The sequence below is a fragment of the Haemorhous mexicanus genome, chromosome 4 (assembly GCF_027477595.1).
Source record: "Haemorhous mexicanus isolate bHaeMex1 chromosome 4, bHaeMex1.pri, whole genome shotgun sequence".
NCBI classification, from domain to species: domain Eukaryota; kingdom Metazoa; phylum Chordata; class Aves; order Passeriformes; family Fringillidae; genus Haemorhous; species Haemorhous mexicanus.
Window position 1 is genome coordinate 4,156,056 of NC_082344.1, and position 26,295 is coordinate 4,182,350.

At 40.9% G+C, this 26,295-nt stretch overlaps 1 protein-coding gene across 9 annotated transcripts in view; it reads right to left on the minus strand.

Moving 5' to 3' along the window:
* PDE5A (phosphodiesterase 5A) overlaps positions 1–26,295 on the minus strand; it is a 103,640-nt gene that overhangs the window by 38,755 nt on the left and 38,590 nt on the right. Inside the window, exons 1-2 of one of the 9 annotated variants that reach the window (XM_059843697.1) lie at positions 11,587–11,727; positions 2,366–2,476 (exon numbers count right to left, since the gene is read on the minus strand). In XM_059843697.1, the coding sequence (XP_059699680.1) occupies positions 2,366–2,397 (32 nt within the window). In that variant the 5' untranslated portion in view covers positions 2,398–2,476; positions 11,587–11,727. Of the gene's footprint in view, positions 1–2,365; positions 2,477–8,093; positions 8,242–10,212; positions 10,392–10,598; positions 10,758–11,586; positions 11,837–18,413; positions 18,517–26,295 lie in introns of those variants that run through there. The other 8 variants (XM_059843695.1, XM_059843696.1, XM_059843693.1 and 5 more) reach the window with 8 other exon arrangements.

Below are 26,295 nucleotides of genomic sequence, written 5' to 3' on the forward strand. Positions count from 1 at the left end.
GTCCTCACTATGCAGCATATCATCGTAACATGAGTATACTTTTTCTACCACAATATCATTTTCTTGTCCAAAATCTGAGGGGTTTTTCTTTCAGGTTTTTTTTTGTCTTTTGTTTGGTTGGGTTTTTTTTATTTTTAATACAGGGCATTTTATTTTGTTTGCTCAGTGTCAAGGATTCCTCACAGCACGTGCCCTACTCTCAGAAGAAATGGGGTTTTGCTGTATTACATAACATACGAGCCTAGGAGCAGCAAAAATCCTATTAAGAAGTCTGATCTTTTGGAAACCTTTCGTGGTGGTCATGTTTTAAATTTGGGATATTTTTTATTTGCTCGGCAGACCGCAGGAATTCTGGGAGTGAAGCTGAATGAAGCCATGGAACTGAGTCAGGTTAGTCAGCCACCGATCAGTTACATGCATCAGTGTACATTACATATGAAAAGCACTGTACAATAGTCTTATTTTCCTGAGAGCACACCTTTATCTTTGCTGTAAGATGCAATACTGCAAGCACAATTAGCCCTTAACTCAAAGAAAAGTGATCAATTAAAATCTCAAGTCCAACAGTATTATTTTTAATAGCATGGTACCCACAAAAGGAAACTTATTTGACTTCTATTAGAAAGGCTTGAAAGAGTTTCTTCAATCACCATTTGGAGACCTCAACTGCAGGAAAACAAAATGCCATAAAAAATTGAATTATTAAAAACCAATGATCCTCCTTTATTAAAGCAGTGATAGCTATTTTTTGTGCAGTAACCCCATGCAAGTGTTTCTTGCAGTGAAGCAAAGGACAACTAATATATTATAAGAAATTTGACTTCAACAATATTACTTTCCATTACTTAAACAGGATAAACATTAAATGTGGGAACTGTGACCATTCATTACTGCAATGCATAATATGATTTTCATAGGACAGTGTCACATGTGCAAATGTTGTTTCACTGAGAGTCAAAATAAGAAGCTATCATTTGGTTACACTTGGAATTTTAATTTATTAGACTGAATGAGAACGAATAAACATTTTCAATTAAAATGACCAAAAATATCCTTAAGAAAATGAAAAAACTAAAGATACCAAAATCTGTATGTAAGTACAGTACAACCTCTGAAATCAGTGCCGCTGACTCTTGTTAGCAGATGCATTATATGTGCGTCCTTTTTGTTTTACTCTGATCTCCTCAAAATAAAAAATAACCTGGAAATTTTAGCTTCTCCAAAACAAAATTATCATCCAGCACTAAGGCTGCAGAAAAAACCTGCAAATGCCAGCTGGAGGCATTTAAACCTCAGACACAAGAAGGTAGGTATAGAAAAACTGATAGTTTTAAAGAAGATTGCTGACTTGACCCAGATTCATGTGTGTGCTGACTTCCTTTCTGAGCACTGAGGACGGGCATTGATGGAAGGTAAGATTGAAAAGTAGCAGTAATGACATAGTACCAGATGGAGGGGGTTCTCCAATGACTGATGAGGCTCAGAAGCTGTGTAATTGAAAATGCACATGTTTGAAGGCATGTTTGGAAATGAACCTGTGCTGTTGTTGGGCAATTGCAATTTGCAGAGCAATCTGATTCCCTGCCTACTTACTCCTGAGGAAAGGAATGTATAAAAAGCTATCCTTTTCCCTTCTCCTGATTTACACTGAATTTACATACTCTGATGTGTTGATACAAGATGCAAGGCAGAGAAAGAATCCGTTACCCTTCATGCATAAAGAAAAACCTACAGCAGAAATTTGATTTGTCAGTAGAAACCTGTCATTTTGTTTATTCTGCAGTGTCGTGTTATGATTTCCCCAGGCCTTAATGGTGTAGCAATAGCAATCAGTAAGAACAATGTACTCTGAATGCTAATACCTGTTCTCAAACTGTGTCCATGACATCATTAATTTTTTACCCTCTTGCCTTTTTACTGTGTAAAATAATCTCCATTGCTTATGGAGGTTGTTGAGGGATGTGGAACACAGCTGTAAAACCTTTCACATGAAAGGAATTATGTTTAACAAGAACTGAAGTACTTGTTGGGTATCAACACTGTTTATGAAGCACTTCAACATTGAACAGAACTATATGTGGAGCTGCATAATTATGAGTAACATATTCCTGTCCTTTGATTTCTCTTGGGTGATGGTTCAATAATTTGCCAACACAGTGCATGATTCTCAGAACGCTCTTTAGATTAACAACATCAACAAATCCTTAACTAAACTGGTTAAAGCGTGGCTTTCAACTTCAAGCCTTTTAAGCATTTTACTTTGGGCAACAGGAAAGCCATTCAAATTCAACTGGAAAAAGAACAGTGTTCAGTGACCTTTACCAAATGCCTCTAACAAGGAAACTATTTAGCTCCTTTTACTCACCCAGTTACACACACGGGTGGAAGAACCAGCATTTCGCATGAGCTGACGTATTCTAACTCTATTTAAAATCTCTCGGTGTCTTGACATGCGTCCGCTTGTTGACACTCAGTCCTATTTAACAATGCATGACAAGAAGGGTATTATGACTAACACAAGAACTCTCACAGCACAGAATTAGCTCAGCAGATATCCGACACCAGACACATCCTGAGCCGCGAGTGAGGCTCCTGGAAACTAGCAACGAGTGCCATGTACAATTAAGATGTCACTTGAAAGGACTGCAGGAAGAAACCAACACTTGGGACTATTCCTAGGAACAGTCTTCAGTAAGCATTGGCATTGTCAAGAGTTGATTTTAAGGACAAGACCTTGGCTGTAGTTTAGAAGTTGCAGGAGCAGATAATGATCCACAGTGATCCATGCAGACACTTAAACTCAGTGCAGTGTCTCTATCCCACCATGGTAATCACTGAGTTGAAGAGCTATAGGACCCATATGCCTCACGACCAGGATGCATCCTTTACTGCACTATGATCCTTTAATATGAACCTTCACTCAAAAAGATGTAATTTATCCCAGAGCTCATAAACGGGAATAGTAGAATATGAAGTTACCATTTTTTAATCATTCCTACCAGCCAAATCCAATCTTTTCTCTATGAAACATGACAGTAATGACTGCTGAATTTGGCTGGTGACTTCATCAGCAGATGACAAAACTGGAGAGGAATTTTGAAGCGATAGTGCTAAGAAGGGGATAAAAATGCAATGGCAGGCAAAACATTGAAGAAAAAAAGAAAAAGAATTGTGTGATCCTCCCCTCCCTATCACTGCTTATATACAAGCACAAGTAATCTGCAGTACATGAGACCTCGCAAGCTTCAGAGGAATTAAGACTTGGGCCCCAATTTGTTAAATGCTGCACAGATAGACCTGTCCCTAGAGCAAGAAGTATTCAGTATTAATAGGCAATAAGGCCAAAAAATCAATAGTTGAGAAAACACAGACACAAGGCAGCAAGATGTCTTGAGCCGGGTCATGCAGGAGGGCACATGTGGACCTGAAGAGAACTTGGGTCTGTTTCCTGTGCCTTATCCATCAAGCCATACTGACACAACAGTAATCACTAGGCTACTCATATACCTGGAATATAAATAATTTATTGTACCCGTCTTTGCCTCATTGTGATTATCTTCAAAGTACACAGCAGACTTCTCAAAAAAAAAAAAAAAACCAACAACCCAACCCAGTGAACATGCTTAACAGCCAGGTTGTGATTGTCTTGCTTACATATAGCCTATGTAAGAACACACCGATGTAACCATTCAGCACAACTGCTTGGCACCTTCGGAGGAAATGTACAAAGAACAGAATGCAAAGATAAATAACACTGAGATGCAACAATGACAGTAAAAACTACACGTTACTTACCTTGCACAAGGAATGGGTAACACTCGCAGTTCCGTAACAGAGCACAGCACTAAGTAGTTTTCAGTGAAATAGCAAAGAATTCCCTGTTTTCTCTGTCACTCACAAACCACTCATATATACAATGCATGATGTTTTAGCAGTTGTGTGGACTGTTCTGCTAAGTTTTCATTCAAAGCAGCAGTTATTGGTAACACTTCAGGAGAGAATTACAAACTTGCCAACCAGAAAATGCCAGCTTTCAAGTGTCTGAAATCCTGTAGCCTGATCCTGACAATGCTGAAATCAATAATATTTCAAGCTAAACTTCATAACTGTTTTATCAATTGCCTTCCATAAAATAACCACTAGATGTCTTCAAATTTGTCTCCAGCATCTTGACATAATTTAGATACAGAAATAATTTAAAGCATTAGCAAAAATCCAAAACTATTCAGTTTTAGCAAAGGAGTTTGAAATGCAAAGCTACTTGGATATTATACCTGCCTTCCCATTTTCTTCCGATTATTTTCTATTTCACAATCACATTCTAAGTGGTTTTGTGTCTTTTCTAGCAATGGAAAGATTTAAAGAAGTTGTGTAAGGCCTCACTAGATGGAAGCAAACTGACTAAAAGAGTAGATTGACAAAACACTAGATGTTTTTCCTTAAACCCTTCCCAATTACAGTTAGTGGAGATGCATTTCTCACAGTGGTAGGCAAGCAGTTCTGGAATACGAAGTAAGACAGTGCCAAGTTTTTAGCACAACTCTGTCAAATATACTAGGATACATTTAGCTTTAAACATTTCAATTGGCACAAATGACTTCTGTTTGAATACAGTTCTTAATTTAGAACATTAATTCTAGATTCAAACCATGCTCATGAGAGACTGAAATAACTTTTTAGAATGATGACGTTTTCATCTTGTCTGAATGCTCATTTTTTAAAAAATAGAAGGCAGAGATTGCTATATTACTTGTAGCAAAAGTATTCAAATTGGAAAACTAACACTGACAGACTATTCTTGGCTATTTTCAAGTTTTATTTAATAACCTAACTTCAAGCTTCACTTATACAAGAAAGCTTTCTTCCACAGAAGAAACTTTCTTGTTGCACTATAAATAAAGATAGAATAAATCCTCAGGGATTAAAGTTAAAATTCTAAAACCTGACCTTTATTTCTCCTCTCTATGTTTGCTTCTTGCTCCAAGCCCATAAAAAAGAAAAAAATAACAACTAGGTACCAAACAGTTTTGTTGGGAAAGCATTAGGACAACACCAGTAATTTCAGTGAAAAATGGATTAGGAGTTAAATTCACACGTCCTTGGAGATCTCATGTAAACCTTCGGCACTACTTAATTTCCACCTGAATTCCTAACCCAGGGGTTAAGTATGACTGAAGTGCAGAGGCTCTGGGGTGGTTCTCTCTGCTGAGGTGGGTGCACGTAATGCACAATTAAGTGGGAAAATATATACCTTTTACTAAGCAAATATATTTTGTGGCAACATCTTCAGTTCCAAACCCAATGTGAAATGACAACTGTTGTTATCCATGAGGGCTATTTGAGTAGGGCTGCCTTCCTGGCACTTTGCAAAGAGCTCCTTTTGTATTGAATGCCCCTTTTAAAATACAGTTTTCTTCAAGTCAATCATATAAATGAGAAAGCATTCCATATAAATTTATGTATGTTCCTTTTCCAGTAAGGAAAATAAATACTCCTATACTGTGCTTTTATTAACTATCTTTTTCCATGACAAAACCAAAACAATCTCATGTTGAAAGTGAAAGTAGGTGGTAAGCATATTAGTTCACATCAAGAATGTATTGCCTATATCCTCCTCACATGAGGATTCTTCAGCAGATACCCAATACAGAACCTCCGTGACCCTCTATTACTTAGAAATCAAAGAAAGCTGTCAAACTTTCTTGAGTCTCCTGCAGAGGACATACAAAGATCAAAAGTACTGTAATATGGTAAGAGCTAGCCTGAAACAGAAGGAGGCAAAAAGGGGATGTTAACTGCCAGGGTGGTTTGCCCCATCTTATTTTCTACCCAACCCCCAAGGCTCGGTAGAAAATACCCTAAGGTATTTTAATTAATGTATTCTGTATTGCATAGGGCAAGTGGAGCTGAGTGAAACCACATTCTCCTTGTAGCTTCTCACAGCTTCTGCTGACTAGTTCATCACCATACCAAAGAGTCTGTGTAGGACTTCAATTTTGAGCTTTGGGGGAATTTAAGATGTAAATTGCTGGTAAGTGGTTTCTTATCATTTCTCAGATGACAATTTCTTCAGTCTACAGTAATTGATGTTTTAGAGATTGTTTCCAAAATACTCCAGCACTCACTTCACTTTATTTCCAACAACAAATGCCAGAAGTAGCCAATCACATTTGCAACTTGATGAATACTGGTAACATTCCTCAGCTTCCTGAATGCTTTGTGAATCAGTAGTTAAAAATATTTTGGGAGCATCTTAAAGCTTTGCTGTTATCATGAAAGGCATAAGGAAGGATATTGATACATTATTTATAAGTGGGATAACTATGAACATCATTATACCAACAAGAAAACTTTCCAAGATTCACACAGAAATTGATTTTTTTTTCCTGTACTTAGATCTCAGAAAAGCTTGGTAAACATCCAATAAAACCAAGCAAGTGGGAGAAAATATTCTGATCCCCTGCATTAACACCACTGCTTCCTGTGGGTTTCAAGCTATGGTCCCAAGAATCAGTGGGTCTGCAGTCCTCTCATTAATGCTTTACACCGGGTAACTTAGCAAAGCCAGTCCCCATGCAGCATATCCCAACTATCTGCACAGGATTCCGTGCCTCCACTGGAAAGCTACTGGGGTCCTTCAATCATGGAAGTTCAAAGCCCACTGTCTACTCACCAAGCTCATGTTAGGAGTGCATATGGTTCATACCTGGGCATTTTTAGGAATTTTTTGTTTTTGTTTTTTGGTATGCAACAACTTTTAAAGAAAAAACACAGGCCACAGCACATTTCAGTGCAGAAAACATCCAAAACCTTTATCTTTGAAAATCAGAATTTTCATTCAATTAGAAAAAATAAGCACACACACAATACTAATGCACATAATATTTAGGAGCTTCAACTTCAGATAGCTGGCTCAGACTGAAAGACAGTTTTAAAAGCCCTCTAGACAGAGACTAGAAGGCAAATGTCCTGACTAATGTAGTACCGCAGGCAGCACATTAGAAATTGATTGTCCACCAGCCATCAAGGAAAAAAACGCCCCAAACAACTGTGCTTGAGTTTTCTCCAAGCAATAAATGTAATTGATATATTCAAGTAATGCAATATCTGAATTTTAGCATAGTGTCCCAGTAAACACAAGTTCTGGAATCTTCAGTGAAGCACTGTAAAGTACCATACTGTTAAGAACATTTATTTTTCCAAATACAACCCCACCTTAACTCATTTGTAAATATTTCTCAAACCTGCTAATAAGCCAAGAGGTATATATAAAAAAATAATCTTATTTCTACTGAAGGGCATATAGGATTGGGGTCAATAATTAGTTTTCAGCACACCATACATTTAGGGAATCAGATAAAATTCTGCCTGTAAGAACACAGTTACCTCCAATTGAGAGAAAAAAAATTTACTTTGGCTGTTTTGGCAGTCTGCTGCTTCTGAGAGCAAAGAGCACTAAGAATCACTCCCATATTTTTAAAGCAGGGACAAACAGGAAGTCAGAAGTACAAAAATATTCCATAGTGGGTTGAAATAAGTGTGATGTTAGAGTATGGCAATGCATGCGTTGTTTTTTTTTTAAAGAATGTAAAAAGATAAAACTTCAGCAAGACAAAAAAGCTAATGAATTTAGCTATAAATATGACCCAAAACCCAGCAGATGATGCCTTGATCGCGTCTAGTTTGAACAACCATAGTTGCAGCAACAAAACGGAATCGCCTTACTTGAAAATGTTTCTGCTTCTGGGAAGCCAGAATATGATAGGCAATTCTAAAACTTTGGGAAGGGAAAAATAACAAGACGACCTGGGGAAAAAAAGATAAAAAGCTTAAACTTCATAGGAGCAAGCCATTTAGAAACTCTTGACCCCTAGGTGTGCAGAACCAAACTCTCCAGCCAGAAGTTTTGTCAGCCAGCACAGCCTCTCTGAGTGAAACAAATTCATCTTGTCCCCAAGTGTGCTGGTGACACACTTGCCCTTTGTTGTGCTGCACTTTGATCATCTTGGAACAGCGCCTCACAGATAACAGCTATTTATATTGCCACTCAGCTGCCTGGTACAAAACAAAGTAATAAATATCTGATTCCATACCTTCCTACTCATGGGATCCCAGTTCATTCACCTACTCAGAGGAGGGAGGACCCCAAGCTATTCACCTGGACTAGACGCTTGTAGGATTGCAGCCTGGCACTGCTCACACGGAAGTCAATCACCGCAGTTTTATGGGACAATATCTGTAAAGCCAGCCCAGCCTGGAAGGAGGCCGGGATGTGGCCTTCCTGCAGACACTGCCAACCTGGAGGCATTGCAGATCAAAATACAAGGTGTGAGCCCCTTGATGAGGGGAATGTGCTCATCTTCTGCAACACATCGGAGGGGAGAGAGGAATACAGGTGCACGCTTGTTAAGCCGATGACCTGCAGCCCTTCTCTCCAAGAAGCCAGCACATGGACTGGGGAGCACAGTGACTCCAACAGCTGTCACCTTATGAACAAATTGTGAATAGAAAGAAACATCTTTTAAAGTGCCACCTCACAAGAAAATACAATTTTTATTCAAACCACAACAATGGATACTAATATCAAACTGCCCTATGCAAACTGGATCAGGAGGCAGCTGCTCAATTCTATGAGATGATAATCCTAACCCCATATTTAAAAAAAAAAAAAAATCACAAAGCATACATCTTCTAAGTATTGTTTAAACACCTAATTAAAACTTCTTAGTGTTTGGAAATTACCAACAGAACTACCATGTAAAATGCTGTGGGAATTAATGAATTGCAGAAAAAATGTATGAACTATTAAACACTCATTATAAAATTGCTAAATTAGGTTCTAATTCAAAGCTCATTAATGTGAGTGGAAACAGCTTGTATTACACAGTCATAAGTGATGGAGCAGGTGATCTTTTCCTATTCCTATGTAGAAATATTTGAGAAACAGATACAGAAACTATCCATTAGCAATTGTGCCTCACAACATGCAGCTGACTATTCCTCCGTGCTCTGCAAAATACCAGATTAACTAACTTCTTGGTCTATTGCTTCCAGGACCTGTGAGAACTTTGGCATATTATGAAACAAAGCGAAAAAAAAAAAAAAGAAAAAAAAGAGGAGCAATAAATTATGACTAGAAAAGTGTTGAAACTAGTTCAGGAAACCCTGCTTTACTTGAGAGAGTAAATATAATGCTAAGTAGCAAAACATTAACAGCATAGTCTTTGTTCAATGCTTGCTGCGCTGTAAAGATTGAGCTGAAACAAAGCACTGTATTAGATGCTAGGATTTTCTTTTTTCAGGCCCTAAATAACACTACCAAGTGGAACACCAAACCTCTTTAAAAAGGACAGCTGTTCTTTCAAACCACTCAGCTCTACTTGTTATCATCTTTGTATCAACATACAGTGAAGCAATTTGTCTTTTTAAATACAAACTTACATATAACAGAGGTATTCCTTATTATATATAGTTTTCTATTTGTACAATAAGGACAAAGAACATTCCATACAAGGCAGCAGAGAAGAGAGTTTTGAGACAACCGCGTTGTTTCCGTCATTTCAGAAACATCACAGAATTGTTGCCAAGCGAGGGCTCAAAAACCCACAGTGTTTCTGCAAACCCCTCTCAAACTGCAGAGGCATTACCATCTCGGAGACTCGACTGAATTCTATTGTCTGAAGTACTGCCTCTTTCAGAACGCCACAAACGCAAAACTGTGCCTCAGAGTGGAAAAAAAAAAAAAAAAAAAGAGCTAACCCATCCTGCCCATGGGGAAAACAAATCTGACACAGTGGTTACTATTAATTAGCATTCCTATTTGTTCGATACTACATCCAGTTTCCAAAGGAAGTGTGATAGGCTGAACTAGGAAAATGCTACTTCTCAAAGCTGCTAGCACCCTATTTCCTGGGCAAACAAACTGCCCTTCAGTGCCACAACACGCACTGGTGTTCTGGGGAGCAAACATCAAGGTTAACGACTTCCGTCTATGCATGCCGCACCTATGTACAGCCTTAAAAAAAAAAAAAAAAAAGCAAAACCCAACATTTAAAAGACATTTTCGAGGCTTTTTTTTCCTGTTAAATGGACCTAAGAAAGCAGCAGCAGAAGAAAGGGGACTGCCTGACAGATGGTCACAAGCAAGCAGGTGACCCCTGAAGCTTTCTAGCTCTCTGCGAGTCAATTATTAATGGGGGTTTCTCCTCTTACCGCCCCATCCCATGCAGAGAGGAGCAGCAGCAGCAAAACCTCATTCAGAATGCATCCATCCCCGCCAAGTGACTCGGGGAAGAAGCAAATCAGCAGCGGCGAGCAGATGGTGCGAGTGGCTCGGGAGCGGGAGCGCAGCCGAGAGGAGCGCAGCGAGCCCGCGGAGACGCCGTGTCCGAGGAGCCAACCGCTGGACTTACTAACCCGAGCTCCCGCTAAGATATACCGTGGGAGCTGCAGATCGCCCGGGCTCTGCATCCCCACGGCTTTGTTTATCGGAAAATATTCAAAATGGAAACCTGACTCCACGTCTAAAAATAGCCGAATTTACTCCAGATCAACTTGAAGTCCCGCTGTTGAAGTGTGTGACAACAGTGAGCAAATACCTCGTCTTATCTCCAAAAGGCAGCATGTCAAGTCAAGGGGGGGAATGCCCAGACGAGCTCTTCAAGTCCTCAATATTGGGTTCTTCGCAAGAACCGGCACCGAGAAGGGGCGAGCGTGGAGCGGCCGCCCCCGAGCAGCGGCGGCGCCCGCCGGCCCCTCGCCGCCCCCTGCCGGCAGCGCGCCCGCTCCCCGGGCAGCGAGCTCTCCCTGCCCGCCGCCCTGCCCGGGCTGCACCCCGCTCATCCGGGCAGCGATCCCCTCCCTGCCCGGGCTGCACCCCCGCCTCCCTCCCGCGGGAAGGCGCAGCGTCCCAGAGGCGCTCTCCCCACTGGACGGGCTCCTGACCCCCCTCCTCGGGCGGAGCTCCGGTCTCGAATACTCTGCCCTCGGCTCATCGGCGCTTAACCCGTGGCCCTCGCTCCGGTGGCCGCCCTTATGTCAAAAGAGGTGATGAACTCACAGGGTGACGGAGCCCTTGAAGAGCAGCCCTTTGTTTTGAGATGACTGAGCACTGACATAACCCGCCCTCCCCAAAGACATCAGATGCTCTTTGAGGCTTCTACCTACTTCGCAGGGCGGGGAAATGCATAGTCGCTCACTACTCACAAGAAGTTGACCATGTCTGTTTTGAACGGAGGAGAACACAAAATAAATAACTAAAAGCCCAGAACGGGGAGCTCCGGGGCTGGGACGGCTTCCCTGAGCTGCTCACGGTGCCGGGCGGGCGCTCCCCGCCGCAGAGCGGCCGCGAACCGGGGGCTAAAGGCGAGAGCCGGCGGGGAAGCGCCGCATGTGCCCTTCGGTGGCAGCCGGACGGAGCTGCTGCGCGGTGGTTTCAGTTCTTGCTCTTTCAAGAGCGGGGGCGGCGGGGGTGGGGTGGGAGTCGCTTCTTTTTATTTTCTTTGGAGGCAGCGAAGTGAAATGGAAAAGAGCGAGGTTTTCCTGGAAAAAAGGAACTGCCTCTATCCGCCGCCGCTCCGGTCTTACCTCGTAGCTTTTCTAACAAAATAAGAGTGGGTGAAGTCGCCGTGATCGTCCAGCCACGCTTCCACCGCTTCCTGCTCCGGCGCGGGGGGAGCGCAGCGCTCCATGCTCCCGCCGCCGCTCTGCCGCCTCCGGCCGCGGCTGCCGGGGCTGCCTTCCCGGCCCGGCCCGCTTTACAGCTGCGGTACCCTGAGCTCCCGGCCCCCGCCCACGCCCCGCTCCCAGGTGTGCGGGCAGCAGGAAGCCCGGCCCGCGGCACCCCAGCGCATCTCCGGCCGCGCTGCCGGTCCCGCAGCGGGCAGAGCCGGCTCCACCTCCACCGCGGCCCCGCCTGCTTCGAAAAAGTGTCTTTTTGACAAATCGAGTGTCGCTTTAGAGGGTTCCGCTGTCTGGTGTCAATGTGTGATCTCTGACAGACTTCAGCCTGGATACGAGTACTAAACCCCTGTTTTTACAGTCGTTCATGCCTACGGTGCGGCTGTTAGATCCCTTTTAGACTCTGAATAAGCACAGCCTAGCTTTGAGGATGCTCAACACACAGCTCTTACTTTCTCAAAATTAGGCAGCTGGGACTGCAATTTTGGTTAACACTGAGCACCACTTTCATGTATTGTAGTTGCATTCTATGATGTGCACGTGCACATGTTTATAACAATTTATCCTCTGCCTTCACAATGCACCTTTCACAAAGTCTAATGCGTATCTATGGCTTCTTGTGTTGCCACACGTGCAGTGTCTTTGAAGGTAAGATAACAAATAGCAGAACGTTTCAGGGGAAGGGAATCTACTGTCTTGCAAATTATTCTCCTCTGTAGTCAATTGAGAGCTATTGTATGAAATAGTTTCTGCTGCTCTTAACCCCCTTTCAGGTGTGTATAGACTTCTGATACAGAGATATATCTCCTGTATGTAGAGAGGTGGGGTTCTGCAGCTTGAGAAGGGGCTGCAGCACGAACTTCACAGCAAAGGGATTCAGAGCTTGTCCATGAGCTCGAGGGAAAAGTTTTATCTTCTGTGTCTTTGTGTCACATCTGTGTGTAGCACTGACTTGGACACATGTGTCTTTTGGCTGTGAGAGTTTGTGTGTAATATGAGGCACACAGAAAGGGAGGTTTTACATGAACATTACTCTGTTGTAAAGGGAATCTCAGGGGAAATGTTGTTCATGGTGACCAGAGAGCAAATGTGAAGATAAAGCATAAGCCAGTTACATGCAGCACGAGTCAAGCTGCTGTTCAAGGCAAAGACAAATCTTTCAGCAGGGAAATACAGAATTACCAAGCAAACTGCATGAACAGCCAGCATGGCAATAAATGAAGCAGATGTTTGGTGCCAAAACCTGGAAAGAGTGGTATGTTAGCAGAAAAAATAAAATAAACCTGTTGTGTAAATCACAGATTTCTGCATTAACCATTTCAGAAAAAGAGTTGTGAGGCTACAGTAGACATGGCAGTTAAAGCTCCTAAGCTAGGCAGAGGTTTTGGAAAATGACACTGTGTTAAAATGCTTAAGTATAATAGCAATGTAAAACATGCAATTATAGAATGCAGTTTTATAAGTAACTGAAATGCCATTCCCTGAATGGTCTCATGTGGAATATTTATCAAGGTACTGTTCATCCAGTCTCAAAAACCTATTGCAGAATCATCAGAGGTGATCTAGAGGGGAAACACAAGAAGGACCAAACACATGGAAATATCTTTTTTGTAAAGAGGCAGAAAGAGTTTGTTTACAGAAGGAGAAATACAAATATATAATTTAATTACTGGTATTTAAAAAGTAGGATAGTATTTTCTCTCTGTCTCATAGGAGAATAACAAGGTAATGGTCAATGCAATTATGTCAGCTGCAATAGATAGCATCTCATTTCATGTAATTAGGAGTAGCACTAATAGAAATAAGCATTTATCCTGTGGTAACATTCAGTACGCCCCAGTCAGGAACAGAGGTTGCACCAAGGAGCACTGTAAACATGTAACATTAAATACCAGGCCAGCTGAGGTGCAACCAGCATCCCTGTACTCCGTGTCACAAGGAACTGGGACCTGTGGCTGCAGCAGCTGCTGCTGCTGGGGCCCTTATTTAGCCTGCAGATAAGATTCAGTGAAGCCAATGCAAATGATCATCTTCCTGATGATCAGTGGTGAATTCAGTGGCAAAGCAACAGTTCAAAGGATTGCTACCCAAGCAAAGAATAGCAGAGTCTTTCCCAAAAGAAATAGAAACAGAACAGTTTGGGGAGAGGGGGTGAAGGGATGCCTTCCTCGTATCCGATGAATTTCCATGAATAATAATGAACACGTTGTTTTCATTTTTAAGGTGACAGGAGGGGATGAAGGCCAAGCACAACAAAGAATGAATGGTCAAAGTGGAAAAAGTCTTCCGTAATTTTGGCTTCTAAAGTGCTCTGAAAAAGCTCGGTGTATCTTAGCTCTCGCCCAGCTTTCCAGTTTGTTTCCAGAGCTCAGAGGATAGAATTGATGTGGAGTAGCTCTAAACCTGAGAAGGGCCCATAGTAATGTCACAGAAATAAAAATGTCCAGTTCAAGTTTAGAAGCTGCTTGAGAGCAGCTCGGTGTTGAAGCCAGGAAGCTTTTCCTGTCAGTAGGCCATGCTATTGCAGGACTAGTGGATGGAAAAATTATTTGGCTGAAATCTTTCATCTGATGTTTTGCAAATATTGTCATGTAAGGAGATAAAAAAGTGGGGTTGTTTTCTGTATGCTCAAGGCACATAAATTAGAAATTCTGCTTACTCAGGATAATTAGTAAGAATAAATAAGGAAGTATGTAACCAGAGGAAAATTATTTATGTGATAATTTATGCTCAAAGAACTCTATTTAAATTCATTTGAAAGTGATATAATTCTATTTCATTTCCCTTTAAAAGAGAAAAAAATAACGTTTTGGATGTCAACATTGTTAACTTGTCTGACTTATTCATTAGATGAATTGGAGCAGCATTTAGCTTTGCTGTGAAGTGGGAATTGGCTGTCTTTCTACCGTCTCTTAAATCTGGAAAACAGTTGGTCCATTTTGGCTCCTAAATCAAGTTTAGGACTGTGCTATATGGCCAGTGAGAATATGATAAGGCAGAGGAAACTATTCCACTTCTGTATTAGCCAACACTTTCACACACATGCAGTGGAAGAATCCTGATACGAGTGAGGCAAGTTTCCATTCTCCTTCCATTCTGTTGCATAAGGAGAGTGAAATAATAACCAAAATTCAATTCATTTAACATCTAATAGTTATTTAGTGATGAAAACACTAAATGATGAGAATGTCTTATAAATTTATTCTCTCAGTCCTTTCCAAATAATTGCTGGAAATGTTTCCCCAGAGCTGCTCAGCATTGCATAACCTGCCCTCTCCTCTGGGATAAAAGTGCATATGTCCTACAGGAAGCCATGGAAAATAGTAGCTTCCTCCTATTTTGACTTAAATGTGACTGAGCATTTGCGTCAATCAAAGTACCAGGCAAAATGATTGTTCACATCAGGAAAGCAGCAGCTTCTCAAAGCTGTTTGTAATGCATGGGTATTTGTCTGCAAAACACTGTCAGACTTTATCTCCTGGAAAATGTAAGTTAGGATTTGAGTTTGACATATTAGCATTTGATATGTAAATCTATCAGTATGCTGAAATGTTAACTTTTTATGATTTCTGTTGGAAGTCTCAGGATAAGTTGGAAAGCTGTTAGCAAGTCTCTCTCTTTTTCTCAGCCTTCTCTCCTTTAAGCTAAGTAGTGCCACATCTTTCAGTTCTTCCTTGATCATCATGCTTTCCAGCCCTCTGATCATTCATTTTCTCTTTGGGCATTCTCTAGATTGTCTCTCCCATTCCTGCAGTGTCTCACCAAGTTAGGAACAAGTAATCCATCTGAACACAGATCAAATCCCAATGAAGTGGAAGGAATATTTTGGGTTCTTTGCAAGCTCTATTCCTGCAAATACCATCACCCTTGCTCATGCCTTCTTGGCTACAGCCTGATATTGTTGACTTCTGTACTCTCTGTTCCCTTTTTTTATATACTTGTCATGTGCTCAGGTGCTGCCTGTATGTTTACCTCTGCCTAACTGTATTTTCTTGCTCTTGAACATTTTTAATTTCATCCTGTGCTTGCAATACATCTCCAATTTATCAAGCTGAATCCTGTGCCTGTGTACTTGGCCAAGCTGAGTGCAGGGTTGCTGAAGGGCACTGGTCTGTGATAGGGTTTGATCACTGGGCAGTAATTGGGTTTGATGCAGGTAGGTGAAAATGTAGGTGGATAATGGAGGCTTTGGTGGATTTTGCTTGGGAGATGGAGGGTAAGTAGGAAATGTGTAGGGCAGATTCATTCCAGGCCCTTGTCAATGGCATATCTAACCCTTTCTTCATTTACAATGATACTTAGCTTATTTTTAAAGAGATTTTAAGCTATTACTTAGTAATTTTCAATTAGCACTTGCTCCTACTAGTACTTTTACTAGTAATTGTCATTTCAAGTTGAAGTATTTGGTTTAGAACTAGTCTTACAGATAATATTGATTATCAAATTATAAGTGGCTTGTTTTCTTCTTGTAGTTATTTGGAGATGGAGAGTCAGTGGCAAATGATATAAATGAAAAATAAGTCAGATTTTTTTCAAGTACATACCACTGCAATTTGGGCATTCACTCTCCTGCTTCTGTACTCATATACCATAATTGTCAATTGAGCTTCTCACACATTAACCTAACAATTGGAGTTTCTGAAGGCCCCCTGTCATCACAAATAATATAATTTCTCTCAGTGAAACCCTTGGGTTTCTGGAGCTGTTTCTTCAGGATGTTCTCCCAGTAATGATCTTTTTGAAACCACAGAGAGGTCTAGTAGCACCAGCTCCTGTGTCATGGTTTAATCCACCTGGGCAATAAGAATAATTTTGCCTACAGTTTGCCCTGGGAATGTGTCTGCTTGGGCCTATTAGTACTATTTCTTTCTTTTCACAGTCACTCCTTTTCAAAAATAATTTCCTGTCTTTTAAATGAGATTTTATTTGTCCCTTTAATGAAAAACGTAGATTTCTCTTTGTTAAAATTTAGGCCAGACCTCACTAAGTATTCTTAGTTGGTCTATATTAAGGGTCTGCCCTTAGTGTTATTTATATCTCTATAACTTTTTGTAATTTGCAGCTTTTTCCATCAATCATTTTATATTTTTTGTTCAGATCTTTCAGTATGATTTGGGTCCATTTCGTATGCACCATACTGATAGTATACATTGCTGGGGCTTTTATCAAAAGCCCTGTAGACTTGTGAGCCAAAGCCCTAATGAAATCTTACAGGAGTTTACTTTCTGAAACTAATTCCTGGTCTCATGGGAAAACAGGCAGGTTTTTTTATTCCTGACAAAACTAATTTTCTGTGTAGACTGGCGTTAATTGTACTATCATCCTTTCATTGTACACTGATTTCTTCCTGTACCAGCCTCTCCATCAGTTTCCCTGACGTTGATGTCAGGCAAAATGATCTGCAATTTCCTTATTAAATAATGGAACAATGCTTGCTTCTCCTCTGTCTTGGGGATCTTATGTGGAATTTCAAGACATGTTTTGCTTAGTTTGGTTTGCTTTTTAATTTTATCTTGTAGTGTTTAAGTTTAAGGTTCATACCTGTTAAACTGCTATTATTTTAGTTCTGATGTTTTGGAATCTTAGTAGTGAACATATGAATTTCTTCTTTAATAGGTCACACGAGGAGTATTTTAGGGGCACAGAGCTGGTGAGGTGTTATGCAGTGAACATAGAACTTGTTTTTAGGACACTTTAGGAATGCACAGACATATTCTAGTATTGAAGGAAAATGTTAATCTCTGTGAAAGAGCAACAAAAAAATTGAACAGTTAATACAGTGAATAGAGTTTATTTATGTATAACATTGATATTATACCTAAAGGTATAACCACTAAATTTTCACTGTTCTGAACAATGTGAAAGGAAAATGTGTAAGAGATTAGTTTGTAACTAAGGCTCACTGCAGCTCTGCTAAATGAATATACAGGGTTTACATAGAATTTTAATTGTACTCAAGAAGAAAATGTATGAGAACAGCCAGACTGAAAAGAGGTTGTTAAACAGGAGTGTGTCCATTTCTGGCTATCCCATTTGATTATTTTTTGGAGGACTATGGCATAGTAGGATCCTTCCATGTTCTCCTTCACTTTTCATACCCATCCCCAGAGGCATCTGTGGTGTTGATGTTTGTTTGGCCAAGGGAATCTGAATGAGAGTATTCACAATGTACCATTGCTGATCCCAAATCATCAGCGTGCTCATGGAGAGGTTTTCCCCACAGTGCCTGTTCATTCCTTCTCATCTCTTTTTTTTAAAGCTTTGACTGATGTGAGCACCTGGAGCTTTCAAAACCCTTTGATACGTGGTAACTAGTTTCTCTCTGGTAAATAAAAGAAGAAAACTATTAGAGCAAAACAGTGAAATGGATTTTTAGATTCTCCCATCAAATAGCATGGGGTCAGCATCACCCTGTCTTCCTGAAGAAGTGAAGCTGTATTTCTCAGGGAATTAGTGAGTATTACGAGAGCTGCTTGGTCCAAATTGTGAGAAGTACCTAGCTTTTCACGTTTGGTTCCATGTGAGACTGGGTGACAGAGGAGCAAAATGGACTGAAAAGCAGGATTTTGTCTTTGGGGGACATGATATCTCTCTGCCATTTTGCTTTCTTTTGTTAGTGTTGTAGAAGAGTTTCTGTGTTTTATGAGAATTTTTTGGTTTCATATTCGAAACCAAATGTTGTACTTATCACAATAACTGTAGTACTTATCACAATTTCTGAGATTGCTACTTACATTTCATCACTGGCAGGTTGCACATTGTTAGGTTTCTGAGGCAGGGGCTTTCCATGGCCATGTGTTTCTGCAGCCTTTAGCATAGTTGGTACTTCATGTGAGGCTGTAAAACCAATGCAAGGGATGAATTAAATCCATTTTTGTTGGAATCCAAATATAATTAGTATCACTTATGAGCTTTTTTATTAATCATTTCCCCTCCATTAGATCAGTGAGGACAGCAATAGCTGGTACTGATACTGTACTGTAGGTAGCTATAGCAAAATAGAAAGTTTATGGGATTTCACTTGGGTTATAGAAAAAGTTTCTGTCACAGCTGAAATGACCTCAAATGAGTCCCTTGGTTTTAGTATTACATTTAGTCTTCTGAATCACCAGGGAGCTGATTTTTAATCTCTCTTTCTGCAGCTATGAGGGTTACACACTCACTTCTGGCAGTTTACACCAGGTCCTAGGAGAGGCAGGAGGAGTTGTGTCAACAATGTGGCAGACTTCATTTGGCACCTCTGCTCCCAAATGGATAATGTGAGCATCTGAAAACAGCATGTACCTCACTGGTGGCAGCCTGATCTGCTGCCCTGGGTTCAAAGTGAAGGAGAACCTCAGCCATTCAGCCCCAATAACAAGTAGCTGGTTCAGCCCTGCCTGTGCACTGCTGTGGCACCCCATTTTTAGGCATTCACTGCAGATTTTAGGGCAGGGCAGAATCAAACTGTGTGAACTGTGTGAGAAGAAAGCTTCCAGAAAGAGTAAGGAATATGGGGGCAGCAGGATGGAAGTAAGCACATAATTTTGATAAAGTGTTCCAACATGGAACAATATTAAGGAGGCTCTTGAAGAGCCTAAAACTTCTTCCAGCTGCTTGTGAGCTACCAGTTGTGCCTGACATTCCTGATTTCTGGCTTCTAAGCCTGGTCTCTTTTTAGAACCTTAAAGAATCCCAGTTTTTATTTGAGCTTATTAAATTTATTTTAATTGTATTTCTTTCCAGAGTAAAATGTTAATGTGGAAACAAGTTTGTGTGGTGTTCTCATGGCTCAAATAGTAATACCAGCACCCCTGAGGAAATGAAAAGTGACACAGCATGGGCCAGCCTGTGAGGACAGCTGAGTGCTTGAAGGCTGCAGCCTGGCTCCTCAGTTCATCCTGCACTGAGCACATACATATTCCCTGCTGTTTTCCTCCTTTCCATGTGAGACTGTGTGACAGAGGTGCAAAATGGACTGAAAAGCAGGATTTTGTGTGTGGGGGACATAGTATCTCTGCCATTTTGCTTTCCTTTGTTAGTAGATGCAGAAGAGTTTCTGTGTTTTATGGGAACTTTCTGCTGCCTACACACTTCCAGTATAGTGACCTTACCAGGTAAAAGCATGAGCAGAGCAGTATTGCAGGACTGGACTTCAGTACATTTATACAGACTTCAGATTCATTTGCACTGTGTTATCAGAATTTGCACTGTGTGCCTTTTGGTTAGAACTGCCAACATCTATTTTTTTCTGTGACAGCTGAGTTACTGAGGAAAACTTCACAGCTGGTTAAACTTGTATTAGCAGGATTGCATTCTGTATTAACAGGAAAACAGTTACTTCAGGCCCCCTAAATCCCATCTTTGCCTCTGCTTTTACTTTAAGGCCCTGAAAACCTAGAGTAAATCAGGAAGCATTTGCCACCACAGATTCTTTCAGTGTAAAGGAAACCAAATATGTCATTGCCAATTGACCAGAGTAGCTCTTTTGATACATTTATGTCTTCTTTTAATCTGCTCTTTGTCTTTCAGATGTGGATTGATTTATCCTTCCAGCATTTCTGTCTTAGGCAAAATATTTTTGTTAGTTTGCAGGAGATAAATTACAGCTCTTCTCTCTAAATACTTAGTGCCTGACTCTTAATTTCTGGATCTCTGTGTGTGAATAAAAGTCTGACCTTGTTTTGCTACTTAAAAGTACTCGGGGGAGGTAAGGGAATACAGAACTGTACATGATGAAAACCATCAAAAGGAAAAAAACAACACAAAACCAAACCAATCTTCTTGGTGGTTTTGAATTTTTTGTGAGGTTGAGAGATGTTGATTTTTTGTGGGCTAATATTCATTTTAACTGATACGTGGAGTTTAGTATTGCAATCAGGCAAAATAAATTTTAGCATTCCTGTAATCCTGTGATTCTATTGTTTGCTAGAGGTTGAATTATTTAGAATGGAAAGTATATGACAAAAAAAGGATAAAAACATATCTATAGAAACCAAAGGAGCAGGAACTGGAATTCTATAATGTTTATAGTTACTAATAAGGAAAGGAAATAAATACAAGTTGTTCTTAAACAAGCTGGTAAAACTGAAAGTGAACGCTGCAAGTTCTCCCAAGTGCTTTCCAGGCATAAAGGCTTGCAGAAAGTAGATTTTACCACAGATACAGGCCAGCTGAGCATGGAGCTGAAACATGCACAGTGCTATTGTTTCCATTTGCTAACAGGCCTTACTTGCTTCAGGGGTCCTTGCATGTTCCAGCTGCTTTGCATTCCAAGTAGCTCAAAGCTTTAGGACCCTTTGGTCCCTTCACATCTCAGTAGGAAGGCTTTGGATTGAAACAGCCTCCCTCATTCAAAAACAGAGCTTCTTTCTTCTTTTTTTTTTTTTTTTTAAATAATTCCCCCAGGATTCTTGCTGTTTCAGAAGAGTTGTGCTCATGAATAGTCATATAAAATAAAATAATTTCTGAAGCTCTTACTGCAACGTAATTAAAAAAAGATGGGGGTGAAATATCTGAAATATCTTTCACTTTGTGTGTTTATCTGTGTCTTTGACTGTCTATCAGTTCCTATAACTCCAGGACCCTTCAAATTCACTACCCAGCATCAAACACATCTAGTGGAAAGATAAATATGGCAAAGTACTGTGAATGCCTCAAAAAAAAAATAGGTGTCCTGTTGAGAGGAGACACCATTATCATGCCTTCATCAAGAGTCAGGTTGTCAGTGACCATCTCAGGAGGGGACAGCATCTAGGCAGCAGTGAACCAGCAGCCTGCTGGTGCTGGAGCTTCAACTGGAGCTCTGCACAGTCCCAGGAAGGTGTCAATATGATTCACTTAAAAACCTGGCAGCCACAAAATACAAATAGAAAAAATTCAGCTGGGTTTATTCTGATGCTCCCAGAGCAAGCAGCTCTCTTGCTTCAGGCTGGACTCTGTCTGCTTTCTTTCTCCTTTTCCCCTGCTAACAATGAGCTTACACATCTTATCCACTACTTGCAAGAAGAGTGTGTAGACATCATAACTTTGTTACCTTGCCTAATTTTGCCCTCTTAGTTTTAGTTTCTTCTGGAAGGAACTGGAGAAATGTCAGCCTCTGCACATCGACCTTCCAGCTTCCAGCTCTGGAGTCAAGTTCTTTTCTGGTGTGTCTGGTGTCCTCACCACATTTCACCATATTCCCTTTTGTTCTTGCTCTTATCATCACCAGTGCTTGAAAATACCTTACACTCTAGTGCAAGAGCAAAATACCCTCTCCTCTTCACATCTCCCTCAGGAAACTCTTCTTTGGCAGCACTCAGACACAAGTCAATAGCAACAGCCATCATTATCTGACCATGCTGCTGCTTCTGGTTTGTTGCTCCCCTTTTGATCTCTCTGTGTTCTGCTCACAGACCTGTGCTGCTTAGCAAAGATCCTTGGGACAGGGACCGGGCCTTTGTGTTTTGTACAGGGGGTTTCTGTTCTCTGGCTGAATGTCTTGACCTTTAAAAGGCAACTCTAAGGCTGTCAAAATGTGGTTTATTTAATCAAGAATCTAATTTGGAGATAGCAACTCTCTGTTACAGGCCTGAAATTCTCTCTGTGTACTGTTCATGCCAACACAGCTTTGCCCACACAAATATTCATGGAGCTCAAATAAAAGAGCTGTAAATAGAGAAGAAAAGGCCTTCAAAATGATGAGGTAAGCGTTCTTAATATTTACGTTCTTCCTTGTTGGCAAAACGGGTAATTTGAATTCAACCTCACCTGTTTTTATTTCAAAAATGAGAAAAATACAACTGATACTTTTTCCCCTCAGTGGAGCAGATTAGTGAGCTCCAGTGAGCTGAGCACAACACAATGAAACGAAGCAATTTAAAGAAAACCATTAAAGGTAAAAACTTTTGAGTAATCAACAACAATGTTCCCTTCAGAACAGGTCATTACAACAAAGCTGGTTGTGCTGCCAGTCCTGTTGATTTTCACTGACTACAAAGCAGAATAGAAACTTTCTCCATAAATCCCTGGGTGCTAATGCAGGAAGGTGGCTGTGTAATCTGAGCTGTCTGACCCTGGCAAAAGAACAGACTGTAAGCTCACTGCCTAAAGAAATGATTAAAAAATTCAGTGCTGGGAGGAGAACTTGCTTCTTTATTAATGTTTATCAGAATAAAGAAGTTAAATAACTGAAGCAATATGAGCAATGCATAAAAGCAGGGAAGGGAAAGGAAAAAAACTGGTTTGGGAGTGTGCCATGGCCTCTGTCACAGAGCATCTCATTGATCTGCCTTCCAGTTCATCCTGTCAAACAGCTGGCATGGCCTGGGGTCCACATGCAGAGGAGAGCACCCTTCATACACCCTGTTGTCCTGGGCACAGATGCTTTCCCTGGTGCCTGGTAGTTCCTAGCCAGCTTCCAGAGCTTTGGCAGAATCATTCACAGATGTCTGACACATCAGGATGACACAGAAATTCATACAAAAGAGATGTGAGGTTAATGCACAGTTAATACTGTTGTCTTTATCTTTGTAAAGTGTATCTCCGTGAATCTGGTAGGAAATCATATGTGCACATTGCATTAAAATTCCTTCTTGGAAAGTATATGTCCCAGAAGTTAAGGAAAGAAGCTTTTTTATTTGCATGTGAGAGTTTTAATGTGCTTTGAAAGGAATTGATCTGTCAGTGCTGGGGCCGAGATAGTTACCCACGGAGCACAGTGCACAGCTCACTCTTCAAAGAGCCCTTTCATGTGCCATTGCAGGCAGCTGCACAGCCCAGCAGAAAGGGGAGGCTGGACTGGCATCCTTCTCTTCTCGACACCACACTTTTGCTGTGGTTGACTAAACCTCCCCAATAAAAGCTGTGACCCTCAGGCCAGTCCCCCAGCACACTGCCATGTCCCTGTTCCTCCTCAGCATTACTGTCAGGGTGGTAGGAAAGCTCAGGATTAATGCCAGCTCATGAGAGAACAGAATTTAGACCAAAGATGTTTCTCAAAGTCTCTACAAGAGTCAGTACAAACTGAAATGGCCATAAGTATCCATTTATAGGAAAAGTAAAAAGCAAAGTAGTGACAGACAGCAAGTGTTTTAACAGGGGAATCTAATTTTTCTCCTTTTACCACATGTTATGCAAAGGACGATGGTGAGCTTTGTATTTGCTGGCAGTGGAGGGAAGTCTAGGGAATCTATTCATTTTCCTCCTCATTTAAACAAACACTCTCAGAACCATGACCAAGAAAGGAAGTAAAAGTACTTAGCAAACTTAAATTAAGTGTTCTAACTCAATGTTTGTATTTTGCTCCTGAAAAATATACTGCCTGTATTGATAGCACAGTAGTGTCCAGCTCCTGCAATCTGATGTGGGAGAGGGCTCAGGGAAGAGTTTTAACCTTGTATGGAAACCTAGTTTTATTTTCAAAATACCTGCAGCTCAGAACAGTCTGAGCTATTCTGAAGCAAAAATTGTGTCCTTCAAAGAAAGTTCATGCAACTCCCACAGGGTAATCCTGTCTGGAAGAAAAAGCTACTTGTGCCCAGAGACAGGAATCCCTCCGAGGAAACCTGTCTCTTCCCCTAACTTTCTAGTGCTTTGGGAATGTGATTGTAAAACAGAGGTCTTGTGGACACCAAGAATATTCCTGTAGAAAGATGATTTCTTTCCACCAGGTAGCTGTCTCAGATAATATCAGCCTGCTACATAATGCCACTGCTAGCCAAGACTTTATAGATTTTCATTTGATGGATAAACCTGTGCTTACTAATCTGGAAAATTTTGCATATAAGCAACAATATTTATGAAATTGTACTCCATTCCCATAAGTCTGTATTTTTGGCTATTGAGCCAGAAGTTCTCACTTTGGGGATTGTAAAGCAGATTTTAAATGTGATTGAAAAGATAATTTGGTCTTGAGAAGCCAAAATATTTAAATTTTGTTAACTTTTTATTCTCATCAGTTTGAATGTTTCATGCTACAATTACCTTGTGTCTAAGTAAAATTTTCTTAATTAAGCATGAGCTGCAACTCACAAATGCAATCTCCAAAGAAAAAGGAAAATGAATGAAGAACTGATGGGGTTTTTTTAAGGATACATCGGAAAGGTTTGGATGAAAGATTTTAATTTCTTTCCATAATTTATCACCTCCACTATCAAAATAATGTCCCTTCTGCCACAGAAGGGATAAGTCATAAAGGGCATTGGATGGTAGGTGTTGTGTTTTTAATCAACAGTGTTGCCCCTGTGTGGCTTGGTTTTCCTCAAGAAAATCCCACATCTTTTGCAGAGTTGAAGCAAAATGTTTTGTTCTTATTTGCTGCCTTGAAAGAAATTAATCATAGTGATGGAAAAGAGATGGAATTGCGAAAGGCAGGTATTTTATGGCAAGGAATGGCCCATTATTTCATCTTTCTGAGATCAAAACAGGATATGATGGGCAGATTCGTGCCTCTCAGTGACCTCACTAAGTGCAGAATGCAGTAGAAACATCACAGGCTCAGGAGAAGAAATAGCTGCAGAGGTACCTGGATACTTTGCTGTCCCTTTCACCATCATATTCTCTTCATGACTGCAAAAGTATTTAAATCTGAGAAACAGATTTGTGGGTCAAATTCTCCTCTCTACCCTGTACTGTATGTTTAGAGTGACTAATTTCCCCAGGGTTTATCTGTATTTATGGAAATTGTACTATGAAGGAGAAGCTTGTTGATGATGACATTTTGACCTTGTTGGGAGATTTGCACCTGAAGTGGTATTTCTATCAAAACTGTGAGGAAGCACCAAATCTGAATGATGGTAATGTGTTATTTCACTTTGGCAATTTTGCTTTAAAAGCTGTTACTGTTTTTCTTGAACCACCAGATTCAGCTTTTTGTAAAATAACATATTTACTGCTTCTGTCCCACAATAGTTTACAGAAATGGTCTTGTCTCTGTCTCCAGTGCTGTCTTGGGAATACTTGGAGGTGTCCATCAGTCTGAATATCTGAGTGACTAATACAGTGTATGAGCCTTGAGAACTTTGCTACCACACAGGAAGTACAGTGAGAGCTCAGTATAGATACACGTTATTGATGTGATCTAATGAAGTAGACAGATACCTCTGGAATCAAGACTGTTTGTTGTGATACTTCAAGAACCTTATTCTCCATAACTCTGTGAGCTTCAATCAGATTTGTGTCGGTGAGGTTGCTCAGAAATAATAGGTACAAAAAGGGAAAAACAACAAAGGGTCTTGACAAGTATTTCTTGGCAATTCCCACTTCCCGTGAGAAGCAAACACACAAATGCTTTTTTCGAAGTGACGCAGATGTCGCCGCACGTCCATCGCTTGGGAAGGCGCAGATGGACTCATGTTTGGAGAAAAAAACAACAGGCAGGGAGTTTGGAGAGGAAAAACTGCTTTTGATATTTTGTGGATGTCACCTTCTGATAGAGGCCTGCATAGGCAGAGGGGCAGCAGGGCCACCCCAAGCAAGTGCTTCTCCCTCCATGCCCACAGCTGCCAGGGCTGCTCTCAGTCAGAGGGTGCTCTGCCAGGCACTTTTGGGAGGAGGGAGAGTGCAAGGGGCATGGGCAGGCTGTGGTGGGGCCTGGCCATCAGCTCTGTCCTGACACTCGTGCTGCCAGACAGCAGGAGGAGTGCAGGGTGAGTG